Source organism: Poromitra crassiceps (assembly GCF_964638095.1).
Source record: "Poromitra crassiceps genome assembly, chromosome: 7".
Taxonomy (NCBI): Eukaryota; Metazoa; Chordata; class Actinopteri; order Beryciformes; family Melamphaidae; genus Poromitra; species Poromitra crassiceps.
Window position 1 is genome coordinate 19,539,318 of NC_139628.1, and position 27,290 is coordinate 19,566,607.

The 27,290-nt window shown below is 44.1% G+C and overlaps 2 protein-coding genes across 3 annotated transcripts; one reads left to right on the forward strand and one right to left on the reverse strand.

The window, feature by feature from the left end:
- Positions 1–1,853: 1,853 nt before the first annotated feature.
- LOC310779459 (cyclin-dependent kinase-like 2) lies at positions 1,854–14,137 on the forward strand (the record flags this gene model as incomplete). Its single annotated transcript, XM_083639992.1, has 8 exons — positions 1,854–2,021; positions 4,756–4,950; positions 5,232–5,416; positions 7,847–7,959; positions 8,526–8,668; positions 11,534–11,622; positions 13,055–13,215; positions 14,034–14,137. The coding sequence occupies 8 exons, from the start codon at positions 1,854–1,856 to the stop codon at positions 14,135–14,137; spliced, it is 1,158 nt and encodes a 385-aa protein (XP_083496118.1).
- A 4,539-nt stretch (positions 14,138–18,676) lies between these two features.
- On the reverse strand, positions 18,677–26,712 carry LOC310779278 (uncharacterized protein). Of its 2 annotated transcripts, none has more exons than XM_083639800.1 (3): positions 26,482–26,712; positions 22,452–22,606; positions 18,677–19,599 (listed from the first exon to the last, which is right to left on the reverse strand). In XM_083639800.1, the coding sequence occupies exons 1-3, from the start codon at positions 26,564–26,566 to the stop codon at positions 19,270–19,272; spliced, it is 570 nt and encodes a 189-aa protein (XP_083495926.1). In that variant the 5' UTR covers positions 26,567–26,712; the 3' UTR covers positions 18,677–19,269. The 2 variants fall into 2 exon arrangements, with proteins under 2 accessions (XP_083495926.1, XP_083495925.1); XM_083639799.1 differs by having other exon boundaries at positions 18,677–19,602.
- Between the last annotated feature and the right edge of the window lie 578 nt (positions 26,713–27,290).

The following is a 27,290-nucleotide window of genomic DNA, read 5'->3' on the forward strand; positions in this document are numbered from 1 at the left end:
ATAACCGAAGCAAGCTAAGGGTCGATAACGGGGTTAATGTGGTTACGTGTGGGGTTAATCTGTGTGTGTGTGTGTGTGTGTGTGTGTGTGTGTGTGTGTGTGTGTGTGGGTGTGTGTGTGTGTGTGGGTGTGTGTGTGTCTCTAAGGACTTAAATTCCTCCAAGATGTGTGTGTGCAAGCCGGAGTGTAACAGGTTGGTTTGTTTACTTCATTTTTAAATAACTGTAAGGACTTTAAAATGTTTGAGCTGAACTCATTATAGTTTATGGTCACTTTACTCTATAGGGATTGTATCCAATGGTATCTCTATAATATTCCTACAGTATTCCTATAGTATTCTTGATGTGACTTTAAGTGATCTGTGGTCCTCAATGAGTTATAGTGATCTTAGTTTACAGTATCATAGCTCTACTTTAATATAAATTCCTTTCATATTACCATCATATTACTAACAATGACTTAGTGCTTTTGAAGTAGGTGAATATCTGTTTTTTTTTTTTTTTTTTTAATAATATCCTATAATATTCCTATAGTGAGTCTGTGGGTCTCAACTGTGAGTTAGTGATATTGTGACACTTAGTGGCATTTTTATCTCTTAATGTTTTATTCCTCTATATTCCTATAAGGACTTTTAGTTTTCCTCTGATGATTCTAAAGTATCTTAAAGTAAAAATGACCATTATTACTATTGTTGTTCTGCAGGCATATAGTCCATAGATAGATAAATAGATAGATAGATAGATAGATAGATAGATAGATAGATAGATAGATAGATAGATATATAGATAGATAGATAGATAGATAGATAGATAGATAGATAGATAGATAGATAGATAGATGGATGGATGGATGGATGGATAGATAGATAGATAGATAGATAGATAGATAGATAGATAGATAGATAGATACTGTATCATAATATGATTATTAAGATTATGATGATGATGATGATTGATTTCCTATTACATTCCTAGTATAGTCTTAGTATTCTTAGTTAGTGGTCATAACTGAAGGATTTGTCTTTCCACCTCTTTAAATAAGAAAGCAGCAGTTTGATTTTCTTTCTGTTTCTAATAGTTTCTTCTTTCTCTCTGTTCTTCTTACTCGTTGACTTTTCTTTTCATTCCTTCTTACACTATTTTTCATTGTCTTACTTTACTTTGTTCTTTCTCTCCTTTGTTGTTTTCTATCTGTCCCCATTTCCTTTATACGTTTGTTCCTTCTCTCTCTTTCTCCCCCTCCCTCTCGCTCTCCCTCCCCCTCCCTCTCTCCCTCTTCTCTCTCTCCTCTCTCCCTCCCCCTCCATCCATTCCTCCCTCTTTCTACATGTACCTCTCTCTCCCTCTCGCTCTCCCTCCCCCTCCCTCTCTCCCTCTTCTCTCTCTCCCTTCCTCTCTCCCTCCCCCTCCATCCATTCCTCCCTCTTTCTACATGTACCTCTCTCTCCCTCTCGCTCTCCCTCCCCTCTCTCTCTCCCCCTCTCCCTCCCTCTTTCTACCTCTCAACCCTCCCTCCCCTCCCTCCCCTCTCTCTCTCCCCCTCTCCCTCCCTCTTTCTACCTCTCTACCCTCCCTCCCCTCTCTCTGCCTCTCCCTTCCTCCCTCTCTCCCTTCCTCTCTCCCTCTCCATCCCTCCCTCCCTTCCTCTCTCCCTCCCCCTCTCCCTCCCTCTTTCTACCTCTCTACCCTCCCTCCCCTCTCTCTGCCTCTCCCTTCCTCCCTCTCTCCCTTCCTCTCTCCCTCTCCCTCCCTCCCTTCCTCTCTCCCTTCCTCTCTCCCTCTCCCTCCCTCCCTCCCCCCCCCCCCCCCCCTCCATCCATCCCTCCCTCTAACCCCCCCTCCCTGCAGGCAGTGATGGAGCGGTATGAGTGTCTGGGTGTTGTGGGGGAGGGCAGCTACGGCTCGGTGCTGAAGTGTCGTCAGCGTGACTCTGGGCGGCTCGTGGCCATCAAGAAGTTCCTGGACTCTGACGACGACAAGGCGGTGAAGAAGATCGCCACGCGCGAGATCAGGCTACTCAAGGTGCCCGACAGCCAATCAGCGAGTCCATCCATCAGCCAATCGGCTGCAGAGTAGAGAACAGAGTAATCTATATGTATATACCTTCACGCTATAGATTCCAAGCCACTGCTCATATCAGATTTTTTTGGGATGACCGCTTTGAAGCCGTGTTTACGGTCACCGCCATGTTGACATTTTGTGGTGGCGCCAAGGTGGAGGGGGCGGAGTTTGGCTCGTCTGCAGAGAAAACGGCCATTTGGTATCTGTTATATCCCAATAATGACACAATTATTTTGAAAATCTCTGTAAAGACACATAGTAAAATAAATTAAATTAGCTACTGAGGCCAAAACCTGTTGTATTATATCAACGGTTGGACCCAGGATTGGCTTCAAAATTCATATGGTTTTATATGCTTGGTTTCAACACAATTCAGTGCCTCTGGGTTTTGACCACTGAGCTAAATACAGTAATTATGGATGAAGCCATGCACAATTTTTTAGACTTACGTTTTGCAGCAAGAAATTTTCTGTCGCCATCTTGGGGTCCTTGCTCATGCGAGAAGGTGGGTTTCCCAGAGCCGCAGCTCCGCCTGCTATTGGTCCGTGATCGGCAAGCTGTGCGATCACTGGACAGGCCACCTGTCAATCACTCCCTTTTCTATTGTCTATTTTACTCTAAACGGGCGAGTTATATAAAAACTCAACCCCCTCCAGTTGTTAGGAAAGGTGAAATTAGCTAGCCAAAAACTGTGTTTGAGTCCAACCTGTAAACCTGCAAAGTGGGGGCATTTTAACACGAACGACGTGACTTCCAAGTCCTGCCTCAAGTGGCCATTCAGGCAACGACAGCTTTCAGGATTAGTTCTGCGACTTCCTCTGAAAAACCCAGAGCCAGCCCACTGGTTTTGACCAAGTGGCAACCTCCAGAACTGAAAAATGAAGGCTACACGGAAGTGACAAAAACTTGAATGGCCACTTGATGAGGCTACCATGTTAAAATGCTCATCTTTACAGCATAAATACACACGTTTACAGCCTGGTACAAAAAAGGTTTTGGTCTCTATGAGACCATTTGCACCTGCATAGGCGATTGTACATTGGTGCACTGGCTGCACGTGCAACCCCTAGTGGCCAGATGATTTTTTATTTTATGTTGACATATAGAGTTGATGAGGGCCTGCTCGCCCTACAGGCGAAACAGCCTCCTGCCTGGGGCGCCACTCTGTAGCCCTCACAAAACAACAACAAACAAACCAAAACCCCCCCCCCCCCTCCCTCCTTTTCCCCACGCTGCATACAGGGTTGGACATGGTTGTTTGTCCGTTGCAGTCTTAGGGGAGAGCAGAGCAAGGAACTAACCATTCTACACTAAAACGGATATTAGTGTGATGGCTACCTACCACTCTCATAACATGTGTGTATCACTTAGGGTGTCGAGTCATAGTCTATTCTTTTTTATTTGTCTTTATTGAATGTTACAAAACTGCATGTTTAACTAAGAATAGGCTAATGATTATTTCCACTCACCACTTATTTAACGTGGTTACTTTACTTTGTGGTCAAAATTTTGGAAGGAACAATGCATGCTGGGAGATATGCAAATGTGTTTGTCCAATGGGTCCAATGGCATTGCTCTCTGTCGGAACTTGCTTGGATGTCCTGGTGTTGGTTTAGTAGCAAAAGTAAACACAAGTTAATAGCAGCATTCACTATAGACTCTTTAGTGAATACTTTCCACAAAATCATGAACAATGAAGAAAAGCAGAAGGAATACAGTTCCACTTTAGCCTCTTCATTTTGCTCTCAGAGTGCACCAGATTAGTGCATTTTACTTTAAAATTTACAAAATTTCTTTGTACCCCCCAGTCGGAGTCCTATTACCTTCTTGGTGGTACAACCCCTGTTTGGAAAGCCTAGAATTGCCTATGTACACCTGGCAGTGGCAGTAACATGCGTTTTCTGTGATCAGATTGCAATCGGATAGTGCTTGACTACATTAGCCTGATTTCATTTACACCTGGCGTTAGCATGCGTTTTGCGTGATCAGATTGCAATCTGATCACCCAAAACGGGTGTCCTCTCAATATGCATACAGTTGCTGTATGCGGATTGAGAGGACACATTACATTTACATTCAACATTCGACAGTGGTGGTGTAGATAGGAATGTCATACAGAACCGACCTGGATAGCCAGGCTTAGATAGTGAGGTAATATGCAGTTGTGCGGTGGTAGCATGGAGGGGGGTGTTCCCAGGACGCTGGATTACACAGTTAAGCCTTCTTGAGGTGTCGTGGGCCTAACTTAACGAAACATCGGTGAAGGAAGGTGCCCACTTGAAAACCCCAATGACATGCTTCATACTGCTGTTGGCTAGGGTAGGTAACTGGTGATTTGTGTCTTGTTTATTAGTTTGTTAGCCTGTTAGCTTGTTTTATTCTGGATTGGGCTTCTTTTTCCTCGGATTTTGGCACAAGGGATAGTAACATCTTGTCCTGTGTATTAATTAATACAATGGGGTCACTCACAATGCATTCGTGACCACCTCCGGAGGTGGTTTGGCCGATCAGATCGCAATCCGTCTTCTATGTGTCTTGGGGGGCGTTTACACCTGTGCTTTCAAGTGTTCAGCACTATCCGATTGCAATCTGATGACAGAAAATGCATGTTAGTGCCAGGTGTAAATGGCCTCTATAACAGTCTTGCCTATAGTCAAACTCAGTGTGGTTGTGGTGTGTCTCTGCGCCCACACAGCGACTGCGTCATGATAACCTGGTGAACCTGCTGGAGGTGTGGCGTCGGCGTCGGCGCTGGCACCTGGTGTTTGAATTTGTGGAGCGGACCGTCCTGGAAGACCTGGAGCAGAATCCCACCGGACTGGAGCCAAACACCAGCCGCATGTACCTGTTCCAGATCCTGAGGGCCACCGCCTTCTGCCACCAGCACAATGTGAGGACAAGTAGAGTGCGTGTGTGTGTGTGTGTGTGTGTGTGTGTGTGTGTGTGTGTGTGTGTGTGTGTGCGTGTGTGTGTGTGTGACCTGCTGGTTGCTGTGGGTAGTGCTATCACTAATTGATCATTTAATCAACCATAATGACCTAATTCACAAATCTGGCCCTCTCACTGTCTGCTTGGGACCTCTGTCGTTAGCCATGCCAAATATGTATGCTGTCAATTTCTCCTTCTTTTCTCTTTCTGTGTCAATCTCTGTCCCCCTCTCCTTCGTCGCAGATCCTCCACCGTGACATCAAACCGGAGAACGTCCTGGTCTCTCATGGGGGCGTGGTCAAGCTGTGCGACTTCGGCTTCGCTCGCACCATGGCCCCGCCCGGGGAGGGCGGAGCCTACACCGACTACGTAGCCACGCGCTGGTACAGAGCGCCCGAGCTGCTGGTCGGAGACACCAAGTACGGCAAGTAAGTGTGTGTGACTGAGCACCCCCTGCTATTGGTCCATGATCGGTGAGCTGCGCGTTCACTGGACATGCGATGTGTCAATCATGCCCCGATCTGCTACTATGCTTTATCGTCTATTTGACTAGTTTTACAGGGAGTGAGTTATAGAAAGTGAGGGTAACCCTTTATTTTACAGGTACCCTAGTTACATATGAACTATTTGTAATTACACATGAACACCAAATGTAATTACACAGTAATTACCAATAGTTATAAATGAAGTTCATATGTAGTTACATTGTAACAGACCTGTAAAATGGAGTGAGTCTGTTCAACTGTAGTTCATATGTAGTTACATTGTAACAGACCTGTAAAATGGAGTGAGTCTGTTCAACTGTAGTTCATATGTAGTTACATTGTAACAGACCTGTAAAATGGAGTGAGTCTGTTCAACTGTAGTTCATATGTAGTTACATTGTAACAGACCTGTAAAGTGGAGTGAGACCGTTCAACTGTAGTTCATATGTAGTTACATGGTACCGGACCTGTAAAGTGGAGTGAGTCTGTTCAACTGTAGTTCATATGCAGTTACATGGTACCGGACCTGTAAAGAAGCTCTGGCCTGGGACAGAGATTGCTAAAACCCAGTGGTGGATTCGAACCACTGAACTTCTGATTGCAAAGCAGGCGGCTTTAACCACTCAGCCACGAGGGCTTTCCAACTTTCATGGTGGAGTTTAAGAGGATAACTGTATATCAGTCAGATGTAGTTGCTGTCACTTCATAGCTTTGTTATTATACACAGAGACTAGGGGGCAAATATTGATACTTTATTTAGTTGTAGGTATGATTTTGTCTAGAATTCCCATACAAAAATTCTAATAAAAGTATTGTAGATATAGAGGTAACAGTGAAACTATAATCAAAATAGCCATTATTCTACATTCTAATTGTTAGCTTATTGTATATGAGTCATTTCCCCATCAATTTCCCAATTTCTCAATTTGTTGGGGACCCAGTCGAAACCCCTCAAAGACCCCTTTGGTCACCAGACCCCCGGATCCTCTCTCCCTAAAGTCTATACCCAGCCCAGCCCCCACCCCCCCCCCCCACCCCCACCCCCCAAAGTCTATAAATCCCCTAATCCACATAAGGGGGGAACTCCCCCCTATTTGCTAAATAAATTGTATGCACTGTGCTCTAGAAACATTTAGTTATATTTAAAGATTTTAAATAAAAAAATACAATCTAATAATTTTCTGAATTGTGGTGTAAATAGGGGAGGGGGGGGGCTGGCACAGTCACACTGCAGAAATGCATTCACATTAATCAATATTGCCTGTCTTTCAAGCTACAACTAACAAAGTATCAACATTTTCCCACTAAGAACTCCACTAAGAAAGTTGGAAAGCCCTCGTGGCTGAGTGGTTAAAGCCGCCTGCTTTGCAATCTGAAGTTCAGTGGTTCGAATCCACCACTGGGTTTTAGCAATCTCTGTCCCAGGCCAGAGCTTCTTTACAGGTCCAGTGCCATGTAACTACATATGAACTACAGTTAAATAGACTCACTCCACTTTACAGGTCCATTACAATGTAACTACATATGAACTACAGTTGAATAGACTCACTCCACTTTACAGGTCTGTTACCATGTAACTACATATGAACTACAGTTGAATAGACTCACTCCACTTTACAGGGCCGGTACCATGTAACTACATATGAACTACAGTTGAATAGACTCACTCCACTTTACAGGTCTGTTACCATGTAACTACATATGAACTACAGTTGAATAGACTCACTCCACTTTACAGGTCTATTACAATGTAACTACATATGAACTACAGTTGAACAGACTCACTCCATTTTACAGGTCCGTTACAATGTAACTACATATGAACTACAGTTGAACAGACTCACTCCATTTTACAGGTCTGTTACAATGTAACTACATATGAACATCATTTATAACTATTGGTAATTACTGTGTAATTACATTTGGTGTTCATGTGTAATTACAAATAGTTCATATGTAACTAGGGTACCTGTAAAATAAAGGGTTACCAAAGTGAGTTATAGAAATATAGATGGAGACCAAAAGACCAAACCGTTGTTTTTTAACCACATTATAAACATGTTTATTTCCGGTCTGAATTTGGACATTTTAACAGGGTCTATGGGGATGGGCTCGCTTTTGCAGCCAGCCTTAACTGGCCAGTCGAGGAACTGCGGTTTTTGGCACTTCCACGTTGGGTTCCTTTTTCTAAACTGGAGGTTGCCGTTTGTTTGAGATGTTAACGTGTGTGTGTGTGTGTGTGTGTGTGTGTGTGTGTGTGCGTGCGTGCGTGCGTGCGTGCGTGCGTGCGCGCGTGCGCGCGTGTGTGTGTGTGCGTGTGTCCATGTGTGTGCGTGTGTATGTGTGCGTGCGTGAGACTGTGTGTGTGTGTAGACCAGTAGATGTGTGGGCGGTGGGATGTCTGTTGGTAGAGATGTTAACAGGGCAGCCTCTGTTCCCGGGAGACTCAGACCTCGACCAGCTTTACCACATCGTCAGGTGTTTCGGTGAGTCCATGCACAAACACACACACGCACGCACAAGTGCACACACACACACACACACACACACACACACACACACACACACACACACGCATACGCACACGCACACAGGGGTTGAACATCAGAGTACTCTCATCATCACCCTTCGGCCACGCGAGTGGTCGGGATGATGATGAGAGTTACTCCACTGTAATCTACTGTACTCTACTGTACTACTGTACTCAGCCCAGTCACCAGAATACAATCTTGACATTCTACATTTCTGCAAACTACAGATATGTTGAATATTAACGTTTGTGCACCAAACTATGTTGCATCTTAACATTTCTAGGTACGTGTAACGAGTAACTTTATAGCCTAGAGACCTAGCGGCCGTGTACTGTAAATCAGTGGTTCCCAAACTGGGTTACGCATACTCCTAGGGGTACGTGGAGGTACTATGGGGGATATTACAGTAAGACAATAATATTCAGTAAATACTATTTACTCTATTTTCTCTACTGTACTCTACTGTAGAGTACAGTATATACTCTACTGTACTCGACTCTGTACTCTAATGTACTCGACAGGTAACCTGACAGCTCGTCACCAGGAGCTGTTCTACAGGTACCCCGTCTTTTCTGGAGTCAGACTGCCAGAGTGTTCTGTTAGAGTCCCACTGGAGCAACGCTACCCTGTACTCACACACACACACGCCCTGGACCTGGCACAGGTACACACACACACAGACACACACACACACACACACACACACACACACACACACACACACACACACGCGCGTCATGTGTCTGCACCTGGCAAAAGTACACACTGATGCAGCTTTCTGGAGGAGGCACAGATAATAACCACACATGGCACTCACATGACTTTGTGGTCACACAGGTGTTTTCCCTATAGAGGGTTCTCAGGTGATGTGAACCCCTCTGGCGGCCATGTTGGAGGTCCTCATCAGATTGTAGCTATTTCTGGTGTCTCAATTGAAGAGGCACGTTCTGTCTCGGACGTGATCACTTCATTACTGATACATCTGATTGGTTTAGTGTTTAGATGTCTAATGTCAGCACTAGCGAGCAAAGCATAGTATACCATCACTGTGTATTGCATCTGATTAGCACACTAGCTAACATAGCTAGCAGCAGCTAGCATTAGCATGTTCACATTAACATCAGTGTTTTTTTTTTTGCTGGCTAGTTAGCTAGCCAGTTTGTTCAGGTTAACTGAGCTGACTCAAGCTATAACTCAGAGCCTTTTTGGAGTTAAAAACAAGACAGTTGACTGTCGCAGTTTAGACCTAACTTAATGTTCAGTGGCAGCTGGATTCATGAGATCATCATCACATGAGAAATGGTGACCAGTTTGCTGAAATGAAAATCAGGGACATTTCCAGTTCGGCAGTCAATCTATCATTAAAATATCCAATAGAGTACCGCAGGGATGACATATTTTTCTAGGCGTACCTAGTGTGCTCTAGACAGAGAGTGGCGTCAGCGGAGGACCAAAATGCATGACTCATTAGCCAATGAACAGCCAGGAAAGGGTCTCGCGCTACTTTTGAATGCTGAAATAAAGCTGATAATGTACAATTTGATTCTAAAAAGAAAAAACTTTCAAAGTACAACACAAACTGTCCATTTTGCTTCAACTCGACAGTACTGCTTATTGTAATCCAGGACCTTACTTGCTGGAACTCTTGAGAGTAAAAAACTGGTTCATTGGAGTGAATGGAGATGTCGCGACTCTTCTATATACACGGCGCTGGGCGTACCCAGAAATCGCCGCCATGTTGGTTCGTAAGGGGAAAAGGCTATGGGATTTTTGTATGGAGATTTTGGTTACATGCATGAATCAGGTTGATGATCAGGTCTGTGGTTAACAAAAGTTTATGGGAGTGGAAATTGTGTTCAGTAAGATCATCTTCACAAACGAGGACCACTTTGATGACTTTTGAAGCATTTTTTGAAAAATCGCACTCACGCTTCAAAAGTCATAAAAGTGTTCCTCATTTGTGAAGATTATCCTGCTGAACACACATTTCTACTCCCATACACTTTTGTTAACCACAGACCTGATCATTTTTTATCCCATTTTTTATCCAGTAGCCAGCCGCTTCTTTTCACCTGACAGGGGAAGCTTCACCGGTAGGACATAGCACGTGGGAGGATCACGATATTCCAACGAGTTACCCTCCCTCCGAACAGGCAGAATATTGCATGTTTTGGTGTGGGGTTCCTATATGAAGGAAACCCCCAGGAGGCATGGGGAGAACATGCAAACTCCCAACACGTTCTCACTCCGAGCACGTAGCATATTGACGCTTTGTCCCGTCCCTTATGCGCCACTTGTTACTAACATGGTACCCTTGAGCGACCCATGAAACGACTTGGGCTTTCCGACTAAACTCAATGCAAACCCATAGAAGTCATCTTTGACGCTTATGGCAACTGCTCCCCCATTAGCCTAACTGCTCCCCCATTAGTCAACTGCTCCCCCATTAGCGTCTGGGGGGAGGTTAGGTTTAGGCGTGGGGGGTGGGAGAGGTTAGGTTTAGGGTCTGGGGGAGGTTAGGTTTAGGGGGTGGGAGAGGTTAGGGTTAGGGTCTGGGGGAGGTTAGGTTTAGGCATGGGGGGTGGGAGAGGTTAGGTTTAGGGTAGGGTCTGGGAGAGGTTAGCTCCTCCAGACCCTAATGGGGGAGCAGTTGACTAATGGGGGAGCACTTAGGCTAATGGGGGAGCAGTTAGGCTAATGGGGGAGCAGTTGCCATAAGCGTCAAAGATTACTTCCATGGGTTTGCATTGAGTTTAGTCGGAAAGCCCAAGTCGTTTCATGTGTCGCTCAAGGGTACCATGTTAGTAACAAGCGACGCAGAAGGGACGGGACAAAGCATCAATATGCTACGCGCTCGGAGTAAGAACGGGTTGAAACTCCACACAGAAAGGCCCTTTTGACGACCTACCCGGGCGGTGGGCACTCAGGGACATGCGGACGGGCACGCACTCCTTCAGCGCTCACACAGCGTCGCAGGTGGGAATCGAACCCAGGACCTTCTAGCTGTGAGGCGACAGCGCTTACCACTGTGCCACCGTGCCCCCTTAGAGATATGCGTTTGAGCCGACTCCACCAGTGATGCGCACCAATCAGCCTCTGAGGAAGGAGGTAGCGGCCCTAAGTGGTTGAAGTTAGACCGTGATAGATGGTGATAGACAGATTGTTCATCCAATCACCTGCCAAGTACTTTTTCCCCAAATGGTTCTCTGCAGCAAACCATCTGGCCATGTCAGGTTAGGCCTAACCTACATTTGGAAACAAATACACCATATCACACTACTCAATAACAACATTACTGAATGGGTCTACAGCCACCCTTTTTCAGTTATCACTATCTTCCAGGTCTCTCCACTTGACCTCAATGATATCCTACCAGCTGTTGTGGTTATCATATCTGCAAAGCCTCTATTGCATCCTCACATTTTTGTCAAACATGTTGAAAGACAGACATTGAATTGGTCAGTCAGTCAGTCAGTCAGTCAGTCAGTCAGTCAGTCAGTCAGTAATACCTGTCTGTTGTCTTTCTCAGCGTTGTCTCCAGATGGACCCAGAGAGCCGAGCTCACTGTTCAGACCTGCTACAGCATCCTCTGTTCACACATGACTCATTCCACATCAGGTATTACAGGAATTATTGTAATTTACAAGCTAGTATAAAGAATAGACCTGGGTTCAACCCACTGCCTTGATTGTGTGTGTGTGTGTGTGTGTGTGTGTGTGTGTGTGTGTGTGTGTGTGTGTGTGTGTGTGTGTGTGTGTGTGTGTGTGTGTGTGTGTGTGTGTGTGTGTCTGTCTGTGTGTGCACTTACTTAACTCATTCCCCGCCAGAGGTTCAGGGTTTTTGATCATTTTCACTAATATTCCAAGACCCACAGAATATTTTCTTCTATGACTACGTAAAGACTGAATATCCCAAAAGACAGAACAAAGCCTCTACTTTCATAGGGAAAAACAAAGTTTGATTCTACCTTCATCCGTTCTTTAGTTATCGACTAAAAGGCATCTTTGTAAATTAAGTCATCTTCACGGCTCCCGAACCGAATAAATGATGGCGGATACTGTCCAGTGTTATACTCAACTATGATCCCCATAATGATTTGGTTTCCCCTTCCGGTCAAACTCGCCCGTGGGTACAGCTTTCACTGTAACTGTGAGAAAGAGACTCACCCGGCTATTGAGAGAGGGAAGACCGGTCGCGCGTTCGTTTTGCACCAACATCGCCGACGAAAACATCAACCTATTAAAACACAGCAGAGGAGATTTTGAGTGTGCGACTTCTTTTCTTTATGTTACTGTGTATGTCAGGAGCAAATCTACTGGCTGAAATTTACACGGTGTCAAGAGTTTAGGAACTGGATTACTAATTCCTGAGGATAAGTGAGTTGGACGTGTAGTCACTTTTTAGCGCCGGCAGCGTGGTAAAAACAAAATCCTTTACGTTTGAGTGACAGGCTGACCCCCTAATGGAGTCTGTGCCTGTGTCGATAAAAGCAAAAGCTGCTGTTATAGACCTTTTCTGACAGGAGATTGTTGCTATTCTCTGTCTTCCTGGTCTTGCTAGAAAATCGTGGTCGATCCTGTACACCTTTAGACGTGCCGTACTATTTCACAAGGTTAGTAAGAGAGCCGTCTATCACATGACAGTGAAAACACGTATTGCCGTCCAGAGACGCCAATGGCGGGGAAGCGTTGCCTGTTAAAAGACGTCTATATAGATGCCAATGGCGGGGAATGAGTTAATATAAACGTAAACTGTAAATCCCATCAATCCAATTTCACATTTAAAAAAAGTTTGATCAAAAACCTGTTATTAACATAATTTACTATTTTAAAGCTCTGAATGCAAATAATCTACTACCTAAAAAAAACGTCCTCCCACAATGTAACCTATGGTTTACCAGGACCAGCCTATGATGAGTTGTATTGTTTTGAGCATGTTGCCCTTGGAGCAGGTACATACAACATCTGTATTGGGCACTGCCAACAATCTTTTGACTGTAGCACGGTCTCCATAGACGACCTGCTGACCTGTTGTGTGTGTCTCTCTACAGGTTTATGGATGAGCTGAATGCAATGATCCAGCAAGAGCAGAGAGAGAGCTCTAGCCTTCCCAAGATAACCAAGGCCCCAAGAAGAGAGAGGGAAGAGGGGGAGGAGAGGAACCAGAGAGGCAAAGACAAGAAACAACCAGAAGAAATGGAGGAGAAGACCAGTAAGCTGAAGGAGAAGAGAGAGAGGGAGGAGAGAGAGGAGAGGACAGCAAAACCAAAAGACAAGCAAACTTCCAAACTGTCTAAAACTATTCGGAATCCCTCAGAACCTCCTACACCCATCAAACGATCGAAGACCTTAGACGCCACATTTGTAGATAGCGCGGGGATTGTGACTGCTAAACGTAAACCTGGAAAAGCCAACGGCTCAGAGTCGAGGAAGGAACCTGAGATTTCTGTCAAGACATCTGAGTCATCGACTACCAGGACTGCAACAAGTTTGCTGGACGATAATGCAACAACTAAACCTAAACTTGGGAAACCCCCTACTACTACAGAGCCAAGGAAAGAACATTTGAAAGCCAAGGAGCATATGAAAGATCCTGAGTCTTCTAAAATAGACTCTGGTTGCTCAGAGTCTAACACAGATGTGTTCATTATGACTGGGAATAGTTCAATAACAGTGAAGTCAAAACCGTGGAGAACTCCTAACTCAGAGCAATGTCAAGAGTTTGGGAAAGACACAAACCACACAGAAACAAATGTCCCAAAAGTGTTTAGAAACTCAACCACTTACCATCCAGATATGAGTTCAACTCCAAAAGCTTCTCGGAAATCAACTCTTGATCGTATGGATGCCAACACAATGCTGAAAATAACTAAAATGTCCACTGCTGGCTATGCAGAGGGTAGTCCACCCAGAACTTATAAAATGTTGAATAATGACAATGTAGATATCAACTCAACACTTAAAACTTCAAGCAATGACCATACTGAGGTTCTCAAGATGGCCACCCCAACCATTGCTGTTCTTGCCAAGCCATGCAGGACAACTTCTACCTCAGATCGATGGACCGCAGAGTCAGAGCAGAGAAGGGACTCCGAAAGTCAGAAGATACTATCCTCAACCCCCAAACCATCTAACACTAACTTAACCTCTGGTGCTCAAATGGCCAAAAACACATCTTCCTCCATCAACCCATCAAGGACTCTGACCTCAAATCTCTCAGAGGAGTCCCCTACAGTTGATTTGGAGATTTCAATCGTGAATTCTATCGTGAATTCTGAGATCTATAGTTGTACAACACTGATTAAAACAACATCAAAACCAGTCTTGTCCAGAATTACCTCAAATTCCGATGTTAAACTCACAAATGATACCATGTGCCTACCCTCTAAACCTTTGCAGGGTCTTCCAACAGACAGTGAACAGACTGAAGGATCGACCATAACCGAAGATCAGCAGAACGTTTCAGGCGAAGAATACCCGAAGGAACCCAGGTCTGAGAACTCATGCGTTGATAAACAGAGAACTTTAAATTCCAAGACCGAAACCAGAGAAACTAGAGCAACCTCCACCTCGGAAACACATGAGGTCCCTGAAACCGATTACCCTGACATTACAACACTGACCATTATCCCCAAATCATCCAAAGCCTCTGACAAACAGAACAGAAATTATTTAGCTCCTTCTGAGTCCAGCACAGAGACCAAACGTTTATTAGATCCAACTTTGACGGTTTCTACAAGCCTAACTGTTGAGCAAAAGAGCAGCAGCATTGAAGTTGAACCTGACATAGAAGATACAACTCTCCAATCCAGATTGTTGTCTGATCAAATGAAGCCTGGATCATTCGAGTCCACAGCCGCAGTGACCCTGGGGACTCCAAAAATGACATTTCACACCGAGGCAAAGATGAAAGATGGTGACATAGACCGAAACAAAGCACCAAATTTGACTGTAGCCGTGTGTCACATGATGACCTCAGACGACAAAGCGTCCAAAATCTCCATCCCTGATGCTGATACGTTTTGTTTAGATGAAAACGGTGTGAAAACGAAAGAAAGCTTCACTGCAAGGTTACCGAAACCCGACCACCCTCCTCTTCCTCCTTCTCCTCCTGCCTCTCCTCCTATGCCCCCTCCTCCCTCCTCCACTCCTCTCCTCTTTCCTCCCCCCTCCACCCCCCTCACCCCCTCCCTCTCCACCATCGGCAATGGTAACAGCCCGGGGGCGGGGCTTCATCCCGGGACTCTCGGCCTCAGGTACTATGGTTTCCATCTTGAATTTAATTGGCTAATACTGTAGAAATAAAACGGAAGTATTTTTTTTTGTTATGTGCATCGCTGTATTGTCTCTTACCGTATTTCCTCTAATATTGGCTCACCTCAGCTACAGGGGGTACCAGGCTTTTATTTAGCAGGCTTATATTAGAGACAGGCCTTTATTTCTAATTCCCTTTGTTTGATAAGTAAATTTGATCATATTTTAGTATGAAGCCTCCTTGTTTTCTGATCTGCTTCTGTTGGGGGTCGTTAAGTAGACATTTCTGTTTGTTTTGTTACTGCAATGCATTACCTATAATTACGGTAATCGACAATGGCATCCTCCAGAGACTTCCGCCGGCCTAGAAGCCTCTAACTTCTGGTTAGCCCACTGCTAGTCGTCTCTCCCCAGACTCAAATATTATGTTGGATCGCTGCGCTCTGCATACTTCATAGTCTGTGCCACTTCACAGCCCTTGCTGCTGTTTTGAGGGCGGAACAATTGAATGACTGACAGGTCGTAGCACCAATGAGAGAGTGGTTCATTTTCAAAAGTCAACAGTCAGGTTGGCTGCGTGTTCCTGATCGCTAAAGTGGTTACTGATGGGTGGGTTCAGGATTCCGAACCCACCAATCACTGGCCAGGATTCCGGCAGTAGTTTGGAGCTAGAAGTGTCCCAGACCCAGAGAGAGATCTGCAGCATGCAGTAACAGTGTATCAGAACTCTCATGGGTCTGGTGTTGAGACTAGCCCACGGTTAACTTGAATGGGGATAAAATAACTGAATAGTGTAGTTTTTCTAGACCAGGGGAGCCCAAACCTTTTTGAATGGGGGCCAGATTAGATAATGTGAAATTACCGGGGGGCCGGGCGGCCGGCTGCTTCTTGCATCACATGGGGTTATAAAAATAAAAATCACATACAATACAATTGTACTCTAAGGATTTTGTTTACCATTTGAAAACATTAGTTCTGCCTGTGTTGTTCCTACTTGGTCCCCTAACCCTAACCCTAACCCTAAACTGTATGATAGTGCTGTCATCGTTAGGTGAATGGAAAAAATGTGAATTGAACTTGCTTGATTAAACAATACTGTGTGGAGGGCCACATATAGTCTATTGTGAGAGACAAGCCGGGGGCCACTTAAGATCGGTCAAAGGGCCGCATCTGGCCCCCGGGCCGGACTTTGGACATACCTGTCCTAGACGTTCCATCTGGTACTTGTGTCAACCACACCCCGGTATGTATTTACTTTAACATTCCGTGTTTCATCCAACTGTAAATCAACTTGAATGTGTGTGTGTGTGTGTGTGTGTGTTGTGTGTGTGTGTGTGTGTGTCATTACAGATGTATAGACAGACCAAGGCAACACGGTGGAGTTCATAGTAGATTGGCCCAACTGTCCAGTCAGGTAACTGTGTGTGTGTGTGTGTGTGTGTTTGTGTGTGTGTGTGTGTGTGTGTCATTGTAAAAACAAAAAAAGTAATTATTGTGAATCTTTCTCTCTCTCTTTCTGTCTCTCTCTCTCTCTCTCTCTCTCTCTCTCTCAGGTGTTGTCAGAGAAGAGCATGATCCGCGAGCATTCCTTCCTGTCTGACCGCGGTAACCTTGGTAACAGCGGTGGCGTTGGTAACCTTGGTAACAGCGGTGGCGGTGGTAACCTTGGTAACAGCAGTGGCGTTGCCGTGGTCAAGAGGAAGTTGGACGTTCGTTTCCCCGATCTGAGGAGCCCCATGCTGCCAGAGCTCAGAGGAAGAGATGGTACCCCACACACACACATGCTCACACAGATTTGTCTTACCATACCGTATATATATTACCACTAACACTTCAACAAGTCAACAGTAAAATTGTCGTCCCCCAAGAATGATGCAGTCTCTGTCTGGGCCAATCAGGAGCCAGTGGCTCCTTGTTTGACCTGTAACAGTAGCATCCCCTTGGGGCCAGTTAGTGTTTTTAAGGGGCACTTTACACGAGGACGGTTTCCTATGGAAACGGGGAATTATTGTCTCGTTAGTGCCTCCCGTTAAGACGGCGACGGCGAATTCGCGCTTAGGAAACGACACATTTTAAAACCACCCTCCAGAGTGAAATTCTTGGTGACGCTCCCCGCTGAGCGCTCCATGTAATCACTTTGGAACGGCACATTTCAGAAACTCTGACGTGCCTGCACAGGCGACACACGCGATGCCGGGAGCGAGTTGGCAACCAAATACAACGTCAGTATGAATGAAGTTTGGCAACACTCAGAATTAAGCTACACTGCGGCCAACTTCAGTTACATGTTCATAGCGTTACTGCTGCGAGGAGCCGATGGCTGTACCCGGTCGGCATTTAACGTTAGTTACAAAAGCAGTCGACAGTGTTTTCTCACTGCCAGTAGCAGTAGGGTGACACAGATCACAGTCAGCGCTCCCGGTCCTCGCTGCTCTTTAAAGATTTCCAATAGGCGTTATTCTGATAAACTGGTCACATATATGTTACATTCTCACCCGACAAATATTAAAACTTTAACAGTTTTGGGGGTTTTTTTAGCTTGAAAAAAGCTTTTTGGCAAGTCTAAATGACTGCGGAAAGTGTACTCTACTTCCGCGTTTAAAGCGAAATTACGTCATGCAGTAAGCGTCCTTGTATGGGCAAAGAATAAGGTGATCACACTGCCACCTAGCGACCTGGCATGTACATTACGGCGTTTTAAAAATTCAACTGCGCTCATGTAAACAGGGAGAAGGTGTGAAGGAAAAGGTGTGAAGGAAACGCTATTGGGTTGTTTCTTTCAGAAACTGTCCTCGTGTAAAGGGCCCCTAAATAGTCGCCCCACAAGAATCCATTTATCTGTAGATAATTACAGCAGCTGTTTTCATGCTGTGAGGTTAAATGACATCTGTTCTCTGATCTCAGGTAGACACAGCAGAGGCCTCACCAAGGAGCAGAGGAAAGATAAACAACCAATACCTTCCATTCCCTCCACAGACCCACAACAACATGGACACCACAGTACTGACACACACACACCTTAACACACACACACACACACACACACACACACACACACACACACGCACACGCACACGTCGAGGTGGTGGGGGCCCCTAAATCAAATTCTGCTTAGGGCCCAATAAAGGCTTGGGCTGGCACTGACGCACGCACCCACACAGACCTTAACACATCACTTTTCATAACTCTTGTTCAGATCGTCATCAATCAACTTAGGCTATTAATTGAAACAACGTAAATTTTGTTGAATATTAGCATTAGCAGTGGCTACATTATGCTAATGTTTACATGGTGGTTACCAGAGAACCTAACCATTGCAGTTTCACCTAGGTTCTTCATCAGATATCAAACCAAAAATATGTACATAATTATATCATCACATATAAAACAAAAAGGCAGACAATGGAAAAAAGGTTTTATTACATTTGATAAACAACTTTTTAGTTTGTTATATTACATTACACAAGTCTGTAATATATGCACATTTTCTATCATTCTTTAGCATTGATCAGCACGTTAATGCAATTGTTTTACACATGTATTATGAATAAAACATTTTAAAATGAAAGATTGGTTAAGCTCAGTTTGTTTGTGACAGCAGCAAAGCTATAGCAGCGCTAGGCTAGTAGCGCTAAACAAAAGTCTACAAATAGAGTTTAACAAGATTAATAAAATAAAGGACTATAATATCATAGCAATAACCCATTCTTTACTGATATTAAAGTTGCAACAAACCTTTTCTAAACCAATTAAACTTAACACTGCACAGTGGTCAAGCTAAACAAGGCTGTTTCTCATAACTCCTGAAACTATGAAAAATAACACACAAGCAAAACATTCCTAATGTACTGTATGAGCCTAGAATGGAAATAATAATAATAGATGACAAAATTACTGGGTTAAGAAATGAGACCTGGTTTTGCTTTAAAACTAAATAATTCAAAGTACAGTATTACAAAAGGAAAAAAATCAAATGCCTTAAGGCTGTTGAACACTAAACCATTTGAGTCAGTTAATCATCGAACTCCTCTGAAGAAGACGACGATATTTGTCTCCTGTGTGTGTGTGTCAGCCAGTTAGTTGCAGAGTGTGTCTGACTCGCTGGGTGTCTGTTGCCAGGCGACAGCCAATAGCCAGGCCACCCTTGAGCTGGAGCGTAGCTGCCCAGACGCCCTCCGCTATTGGCCAGGAGGTAGTGGAGGAGGCGGGAGCCAGGGGAGGAAAGGCTGTTGGTGATTGGTCCTGCTACAGCTGGCTTCTTCCTGATTGGTGCTCGTGTGTTCTGGGATGTTGGCTTCCTGGGTGGAGTTCGGGCCGCTGGCTTTTGGGGTGCGGCCGTCACCTGCTGAGAATGTATATACACACTGTTTAAAAAACACATTATCAACTTATTTGGAGGTTGAATAATTGAATATTGAGAGATATCACTAAATAAACTTGATTCTAATGGTATGGAGATGAAAATAAAAGCCAGATATTTCAGCATCCTGCCTTCATCAGGCCTAATTCTCACCACTCGATTAGATCTCTTGCTGTCGGGAAGCGATTGAAGGACTTCATTTAGCAACTGTGTTTCGACTCCTTTGGAACATTTGCTTGAATCAAAACATTTTTAAAAAGCAGAGACACACCCTGTCACAGATGTTTCTTTATCGAAACTCTTTGTGGACCAAAAGTCATTTAAAAAGTAGTAAAATGAGCACAAACTCGAGGTTTTTAAGTGCTTTCGTCGGGTTAACCAAAAAAACTAAGAAACAAAAGAGACAACACATGACATCTATATTTTTTTAATTTGACACTTGGTAGAAATGTTCTTCCTACAAGCCGGGGAAGTCAAACTCATCTATCTTATCATCTATTTCATCATCGATTTAGCGTTTAGACTAATTTAAAAAATCTCTCGTTTCAGCTTCCTCCATGTGAATATTTTCTGGTTTCTTTAGTCTACTATGGCAGTAAACTGATTATCTTTGGCTTGTGAAAAGAAGACATTTGAGGATGTCACTTGGGCTTTGGGGAAGAGTGATCGACATTTTTCACCATTTTGTGACATTTTATTTTTTATAAAATTCTAGTTTCATATATGAGGAGCATCACGCTATAGCTTTAAAGCTCACTTTCACATATAAGCTGGTGGACTCGGTGCGATTCGGGAGGAAGGGGGGGGGGGGGGGGGGTGGGGGATTTGGAACATTGTTGCATTTTTCATTTGGTCCGGTTCGTTTTCACACAGCAATTTGTCAAGTGCACCAAACTTTCTGAACAATGTCACGTAGTTGAAACGGTCACTGGTCTATTGGAGAGCATAGAGAAGTGAAATATCTCCTCTTCCGCTGGCTTCTTGCCTGGGGGCGGACTGAACAACACAAGTGAATCCGTAAAACACAAACCATGGAGCAACACCTACGATATTGGAATTTCTGGTTTTACTTTGGTGTTACTATCAAATAAATGTGCCTAAGATGAGCAGCAGATGAAGCAGTGAGCTGTTGAACATTTAATTCTGCAGATGAGACGAGCGAGGCAGTACCAAAGGAGAAGGCGAGCCCTGTTGAGAGACAACAATGTGTTGTTGTTATGACGACGTATGTCATGCAGCGCGGCGCGCACACGTGTTGCAGTGTTTGTTTTGCTTCCTTCTACTTATGATGCACTGGCGCTTCCTATATTTGCTCTTGTGTTTAGTCCGGGTTGCTTTCACACCACAAATGAACCGCGCTAGACTTCACTTGGAAGCAAACCTAGACCTACGTTTTCAAACGGACCAGAGTTCACTTGCTTGTTCCGCACCAGAGTTCGTTTGTGCTTTCACACCACCCCAAACAGCTTATATGTGAAAGCGACCAAAAATGAGCCGGCCAGAGCCTCTGAAAGACAGTAATATCAGCTGCAGATTTGTATTTATTTATTTTTTGGGTCAAATCCATGGTGGGCCAAAACAAATGGGGGCAGGCCAAAGTTGGCCCGTGGGCCCCATATTGGTCATCCATGTTGTAGACCAAACGACTAATCGATATAGTCGAGAGAAAATAATCAACAGATTAATCGATAATGAAAATAATTGTTAGTTGCAGCCCTAAACTCATTCCCTATCCTCCATGCGACCACGTACACCCTAACCTGTCACTGAGCTGCTTCACTGTTACTGCTGAATGTGACTGCAGTCGTGTCTCCTTCAGGGAACCGTTTCATGCTGGGAAAACTGAATTTTAACCCTTTACGTGCAACCAACACATACTTGGGAGCAGGGGCGGTTTTAGCATCAGAGCTTTGGGTGGGCTCAGCCCACCCAAAGGTCATGGACCACTGAACCCCTAGGGGGGTCCGGGGGCATGCCCCCCCATAAGAAAAGTAAAGTAAAGTAAAAGTAAAAATGGATCAAACTGGCGCACTTTGAGATCAAAATGAAGAGACTAGATCTATGAAGAACTACACACATCAATATCTTCTTTACCGTTCTGTGGTTTTACAGTGATGAAAACATTTTTGTTTCCCTATATATACTATATATATTCTGCATACAGGTTACTATATGGTAGAATTATGCTTGCATAAATAATACCAAAATCACTTCAGGGGAGTTTCAAGTAATGTAACATTTTGCTTAGTAGGCAAAACAAAAGTAAAATTAAATCAAAAGGGAACTTCCTAACTTATTGGCTGGAATAATATTCCGACAAGATAATAATATACTGTAAGCACTAAAGCAGGAGTTTGCAGTCAACTAGTTGAAATTAATATGTGGCAGTATTTGTGGGGTCAAAATCTATGTAGGGTGTACCACCACAAATAGATCAGTGTATGGGAAACACTGACTATTAAATTGTGTGACTAGAAAGACACCAATAAATCTGAGAAAATGTACTTTAATTTTGAACAACAGCACTACAACGGTGGCATTACAAATGGTATTATGAAATTATTGTGGGAAAAAACAAGAATGCCACTTTTTTTCATGAACTTTAAGCAGAAAATTAAAAAATAGTTTTAAAGCAAAAATAAATAATAAATAAAGATAATTTTAACAGAAACTGCTACTAATGACCACCATGGATTTGGAGAGTTTTTTTTTTTTTTTTTTGGGTGAGCTGAGACTATTTTTGGGTGGGCTAAAGCCCACCCAAAAAAGGCTTAGAACCGCCCCTGCTTGGGAGTTGTGTTCCTGTCATGCATTAGTGTGGCAGCAGCTTGTACCTTTCTGCTGTCGGGCGTGGCGGGGGGCGGAGTGGTGGGTGTGGCGTGGGGCAGCGTGCGGGGCGTGGCGGGGGGCGGAGTGCTGATGGAGAAAACCCTGCAGGGTCCGACCACTGCCGAACCATCAATCTCTGGAGGCTGGAAACCTGAGAAAGCTGAGTCGGGGGCGGGGGTGGGGGCAGGGGCAGTAAGTAAGTTACAACACAATGAAATAATGAGGACATGATTTGTCATTTCTAATCGGTGCAGTCTCTTCTATAACTGACTTTGTGTGTCCGTCCGTTATGGCACGGAATGTCCGTTATGTCATGGACTGTCTGTAAACGGATCAGTAAACAAACACAATCCATCTGAGCATGCAAACGCCCCCGATTGATGATGTCATACGGTACTCACTGATGATGTCATGCCCCACAATCATTGAGTGGAAGGATGGACGGACAGACAGACGCACAAAGTCAGTTATAGTGTGGCTTCACCATTCGATGATGTCATATTAGTAAACAAACAATCCATCAACTGAGCATGCAAATGCCCCCAGCTGATTATGTCATACCCACTGATGATGTCATGCCCCACAATCATCGAGTGATGTGACTGATGCGCTTGACTGCTGCGTAGGCGGGCACAGGGCGTGGTTTTTGCGTAACCTATGTGCGATTCGAAATCACGCATCCTTACAACAGTTAACGCTAGGAGGAGAGGAGCTTTGTGAACAACATCTGCACAGTCAAAGCACTTCACTGAGATAGCCTTATAAAAACTCTCCTCATGCTTTTCCCCAAATAAAACCTCGAGTGTCTGTGTATTAGCTAGGTTATTCCAGCTAACATTATCGTTATCGGTTCTTCGTATTATGCCGACCGTAAAAAAGACTATAGCGCTTGCAAGCTAACAGCTTGTTTTACTGCATTAGCCTTTACTATGAACAGGCAGTTAGCTTGAAGAAGCTGTTAGCTTGCACTCGTTAAAACCGATAATGTTAGCTGGAGTAATAAAACACATTTTCTGAACTTACCACTTCAGTCCTACGGAGTTGCAAGTCCCATATATGCACAACTCTTCTGCATTGTTCATTCTGACAGACTAGTGCTTCTGACTAGTAGCTAGTAGCTAGTAGCTTGCACGAACTGGCCTGTATAGCAACGGTTGCTAACGTAGAATTGGACAGTGGCCATATAGGGCGGGACTTAGTGAAGGTTGAATTGCAAGTATCCTGCGTTCTATCTTTCTTTCTTTCTTTCTTTCTTTCTTTCTTTCTTTCTTTCTTTCTTTCTTTCTTTCTTTCTTTCTTTCTTTCTTTCTTTCTTTCTTTCTTTCTTTCTGTCAGTCAGGACTCAGGAAGTAGCGTGACGCATAAGCAACATTTAAATTGTTAACAAACTTTTTTTTTCTTATTTTAACAGGCGACTTCTAAACATAACACAAGTTGTTTAATTTGCCTAAACTTGTGGTGGACGCACGTTTTTTAGGTTGTGTTAATTTCACGAAAACAATGAATCATGTATTACATTTAATTTTTGTGACTATTTCATGGAACTGCCAGGAGACTGTGTTGTTCTATCGCCTTTGTTTGAGACAACTCATACTATTAACTGCTGCAGGGTTCCGCATTTCTGGGTGGCAAGTGACGTCACGCTGATTCGTCCTATAGAGAGGAATAAGCAGCAGAGATCTAACAGAAACAGGTGTTTTCACATCAAATTTGGGCTTAGCTTAGAAAATGCATGTAATAATTTTGTCCGATTCTACAAATCGAGCAAAACAGGAGGCGGAGCCAACAGACTGAAACAGGAAGTGGGTTGACATTGGAATAGCAATTGTCCCAACTCAAGAGCAGAAAAACACGTACTGTAGGAGACAAACACTGAACCGCTTTTTTGCCTGCACTATAAGGTCAGCAGTTTGGTTATGTGTGTGTGTGTGTGTGTGTGTGTGTGTGTGTGTGTGTGTGTGTGTGTGTGTGTGTGTGTGTGTGTATTTGCGTGCAGCATAATAAAGGTGTCTGTGTTGCTATCTGATCTGTCAGTCTATGTTGCATATTTCATGATGACATGAAAGGGCTGAGGTGTTGGGAGCACACACACACACACACACACACACACACACACACACACACACACACACACACACACACACAGACACAAACACACACACACTCACACACACACACACACACACACACACACACACACACACACACACACACACACACGCACTGAAGGCTGATTGATGGTAGGGTACCTTTGATAAGTGTCACGCAACAGAACATAAAGAGGCTGTAGTGAAACCCCACCTGTGCCGTAGATTTTTCCACAGACGTTTGCAGTTAAATTAAACTGATTAAACAGAATTCTGCAGGCAGACGTTGTTGCCGCTGAACCTTTATTGATCACATCGTATCCTGGCTGTATTGAATCATTCATTCAGAATCAATACATTCTTACTCCCAACTGGTCAAATACTGATGAGTTTGGTCAGGGCCCTCCTTGGCATCACTTGTTAACACGCTGTAGGTAGCTTAGCCAACAGCTGTGGTGCGGTTATGGTTTGTTATGGTTAGTTATGGTTATGGTTTGTTATGGTTAGTTATGGTTATGGTTTGTTATGGTTAGTTATGGTTAGTTATGGTTAGGCAACTAAAGAACACGGTTAAGGTTGGAGAAATGGTTCTGGTTAAGGCTTTTATACACCGCGGGAACATTGTTTCTTTCCTTGTGCGATTTGGCAATATTTTTCGAACCTATATCCTGGCAATGCAACCGTGCATATCAACGCCAAAGTTTCACTGAGCGATATTACGGCTTTTAATTTTTTCGGACCAAAGTTGATTTTTCAGAAATTTGCTTCCGACTTGTACACATCTGTATGTGATTGACAGCTGGATAAAAAATTGGCCTCGCGAATTTGTCAAATGTAGTAGCTCAATTGCAATTACAAAAGTGTAAATGGGCTAGTTACACATGATCCGGCTTCTGATCCTCAGACCTAGTCCAGGGAAAGATGCCACCTCCCTGCCCATCAAAAATGCTCCACATGCAGCCAGAGCCCCAGAGGCGAATGACCTAGGCTATAAGCCCCAGAGGCTAATGACCTTGATTAGGCTATAAGCCCCAGAGGCGAATGACCTAGGCTATAAGCCACAGAGGCTAATGACCTAGGCTATAAGCCCCAGAGGCTAATGACCTTGATTAGGCTATAAGCCACAGAGGCTAATGACCTTGAGTAGGATATACACTCCAGAGGGTAATGACCTTGAGTAGACTATAAGCCCCAGAGGCTAATGACCTTGAGTAGGATATACACCCCTGACGATAATGACCTTGAGTAGGCTATAAGCCCCAGAGGATAATGACCTTGAGTAGACTATAAGCCCCATAGACTAATGACCTTTAAGCTATAAGCCCCATAGGCTAATGACCTTGAGTAGGATATACACCCCAGAGGCTAATGACCTTGAGTAGGCTATGAGCCCCAGAGGCTAATGACCTTGAGTAGACTATAAGCCCCATAGACTAATGACATTTAAGCTATAAGCCCCAGAGGCTAATGACCTTAAGTAGACTATAAGCCCCATAGACGAATGACATTTAAGCTATAAGCTCCAGAGGCTAATGACCTTGAGTAGGATATACACCCCAGATGATAATGACCTTGAGGCTATAAGCCCCAGAGGCTAATGACCTTGAGTAGGCTATACACCCCAGATGATAATGACCTTGAGGCTATAAGCCCCAGAGGCTAATGAGCTTGAGTAGGCAATAAGCAAATGTTCAAGTATCCCATGCAGGTACAATGATACAGTCTGACAGAATGTCTTGTCTCACACTCTGCCAAAGCAACACTGCATTAATAAGAAGAAATTTAAAACACAAAATGTGTTACTTTCCCCAGTAACTAATTACTTTTGCTGTGCAGTAATTTGTAAAGTAATTAAATTACTTTGTGAGACAAGTAACTAGTAGAGACAATTAATTTTCAGTAAGTTGCCCAACACTGGAAAAGACACAAATCATAAAGGGGTACTGACCTTCAGTCGAGTCGATGCTCCAAACCTGGAGGAGGAGGGCGAGGAGAAAAGAGATGAACAGCGCTGTCACCGGCCTGGAAGACATGGCCTCCAGAAGATAGACGGACTTGCAATCAGAAGACAATCAATCAATCAATCAATTTTCCAAATGATAACAAGGGTTATCTCAAGACGTTTTACGAATAGAGCAGGTAGAAGACCAGGCTCTTTAAGACAAGAACAGGAATGTCAAAGTGCTGAAGGAGAGTGGGGAGACGAAGGAGAGGGAGAGATGGTGTAGAAGGATGGCAGGAAAGGGAGGAGAAGCGGAGGGAAAGGACAGATCATGTCTAGACGGTGAAGCTTTGTGTAAACAGAGAGAACAGGGTTTGTGGTTCCTGAGTTGCAACATGACAAAATTACTATAAATCCCTGTTGCCTTTGTTTTGTTTGAAGCTTTATTCATTCAGTGCAGTTTGGTGTGTGGATCAGCCACGCCCTGCTTCACATGAACACTCACACACACATCGTGTCGTAAGGCAGCCAGGAACCAGTCTGTTGTTAGAGCAGACATGTTTTTGTACATTTTCCATCATTGAGGACACCTTTTATCACATTAAGTCACCTGTGTGCAATGTACTGCAGGCTACATGGAGAATGGTCATATTTGGCAGCTCCTGGACAACACGATGAATAAAACAACTGCATATCCACACATAGGGGCGGCTGTAGCTCAGGAGGTAGAGCGGGTCGTCCACTAATCGCTTTGGATAAAAGAGGTCGGTGGTTCGATTCCCACCTCCTCCAGACTGCGTGTCCTTGGGCAAGAT

Excerpts from the sequence above, each read along its gene's own strand:
- LOC310779278 (XM_083639799.1), bottom strand. The coding sequence starts at position 26,566 with ATGTCTTCCAGGCCGGTGACAGCGCTGTTCATCTCTTTTCTCCTCGCC. Across the intron at positions 22,607-26,481 it reads GAGCATCGACTCGACTGAAG|CTTTCTCAGGTTTCCAGCCT; the intron begins GTCAGTACCCCT and ends CCCCCGACTCAG. Across the intron at positions 19,603-22,451 it reads CCACGCCCGACAGCAGAAAG|CAGGTGACGGCCGCACCCCA; the intron begins GTACAAGCTGCT and ends ATACATTCTCAG.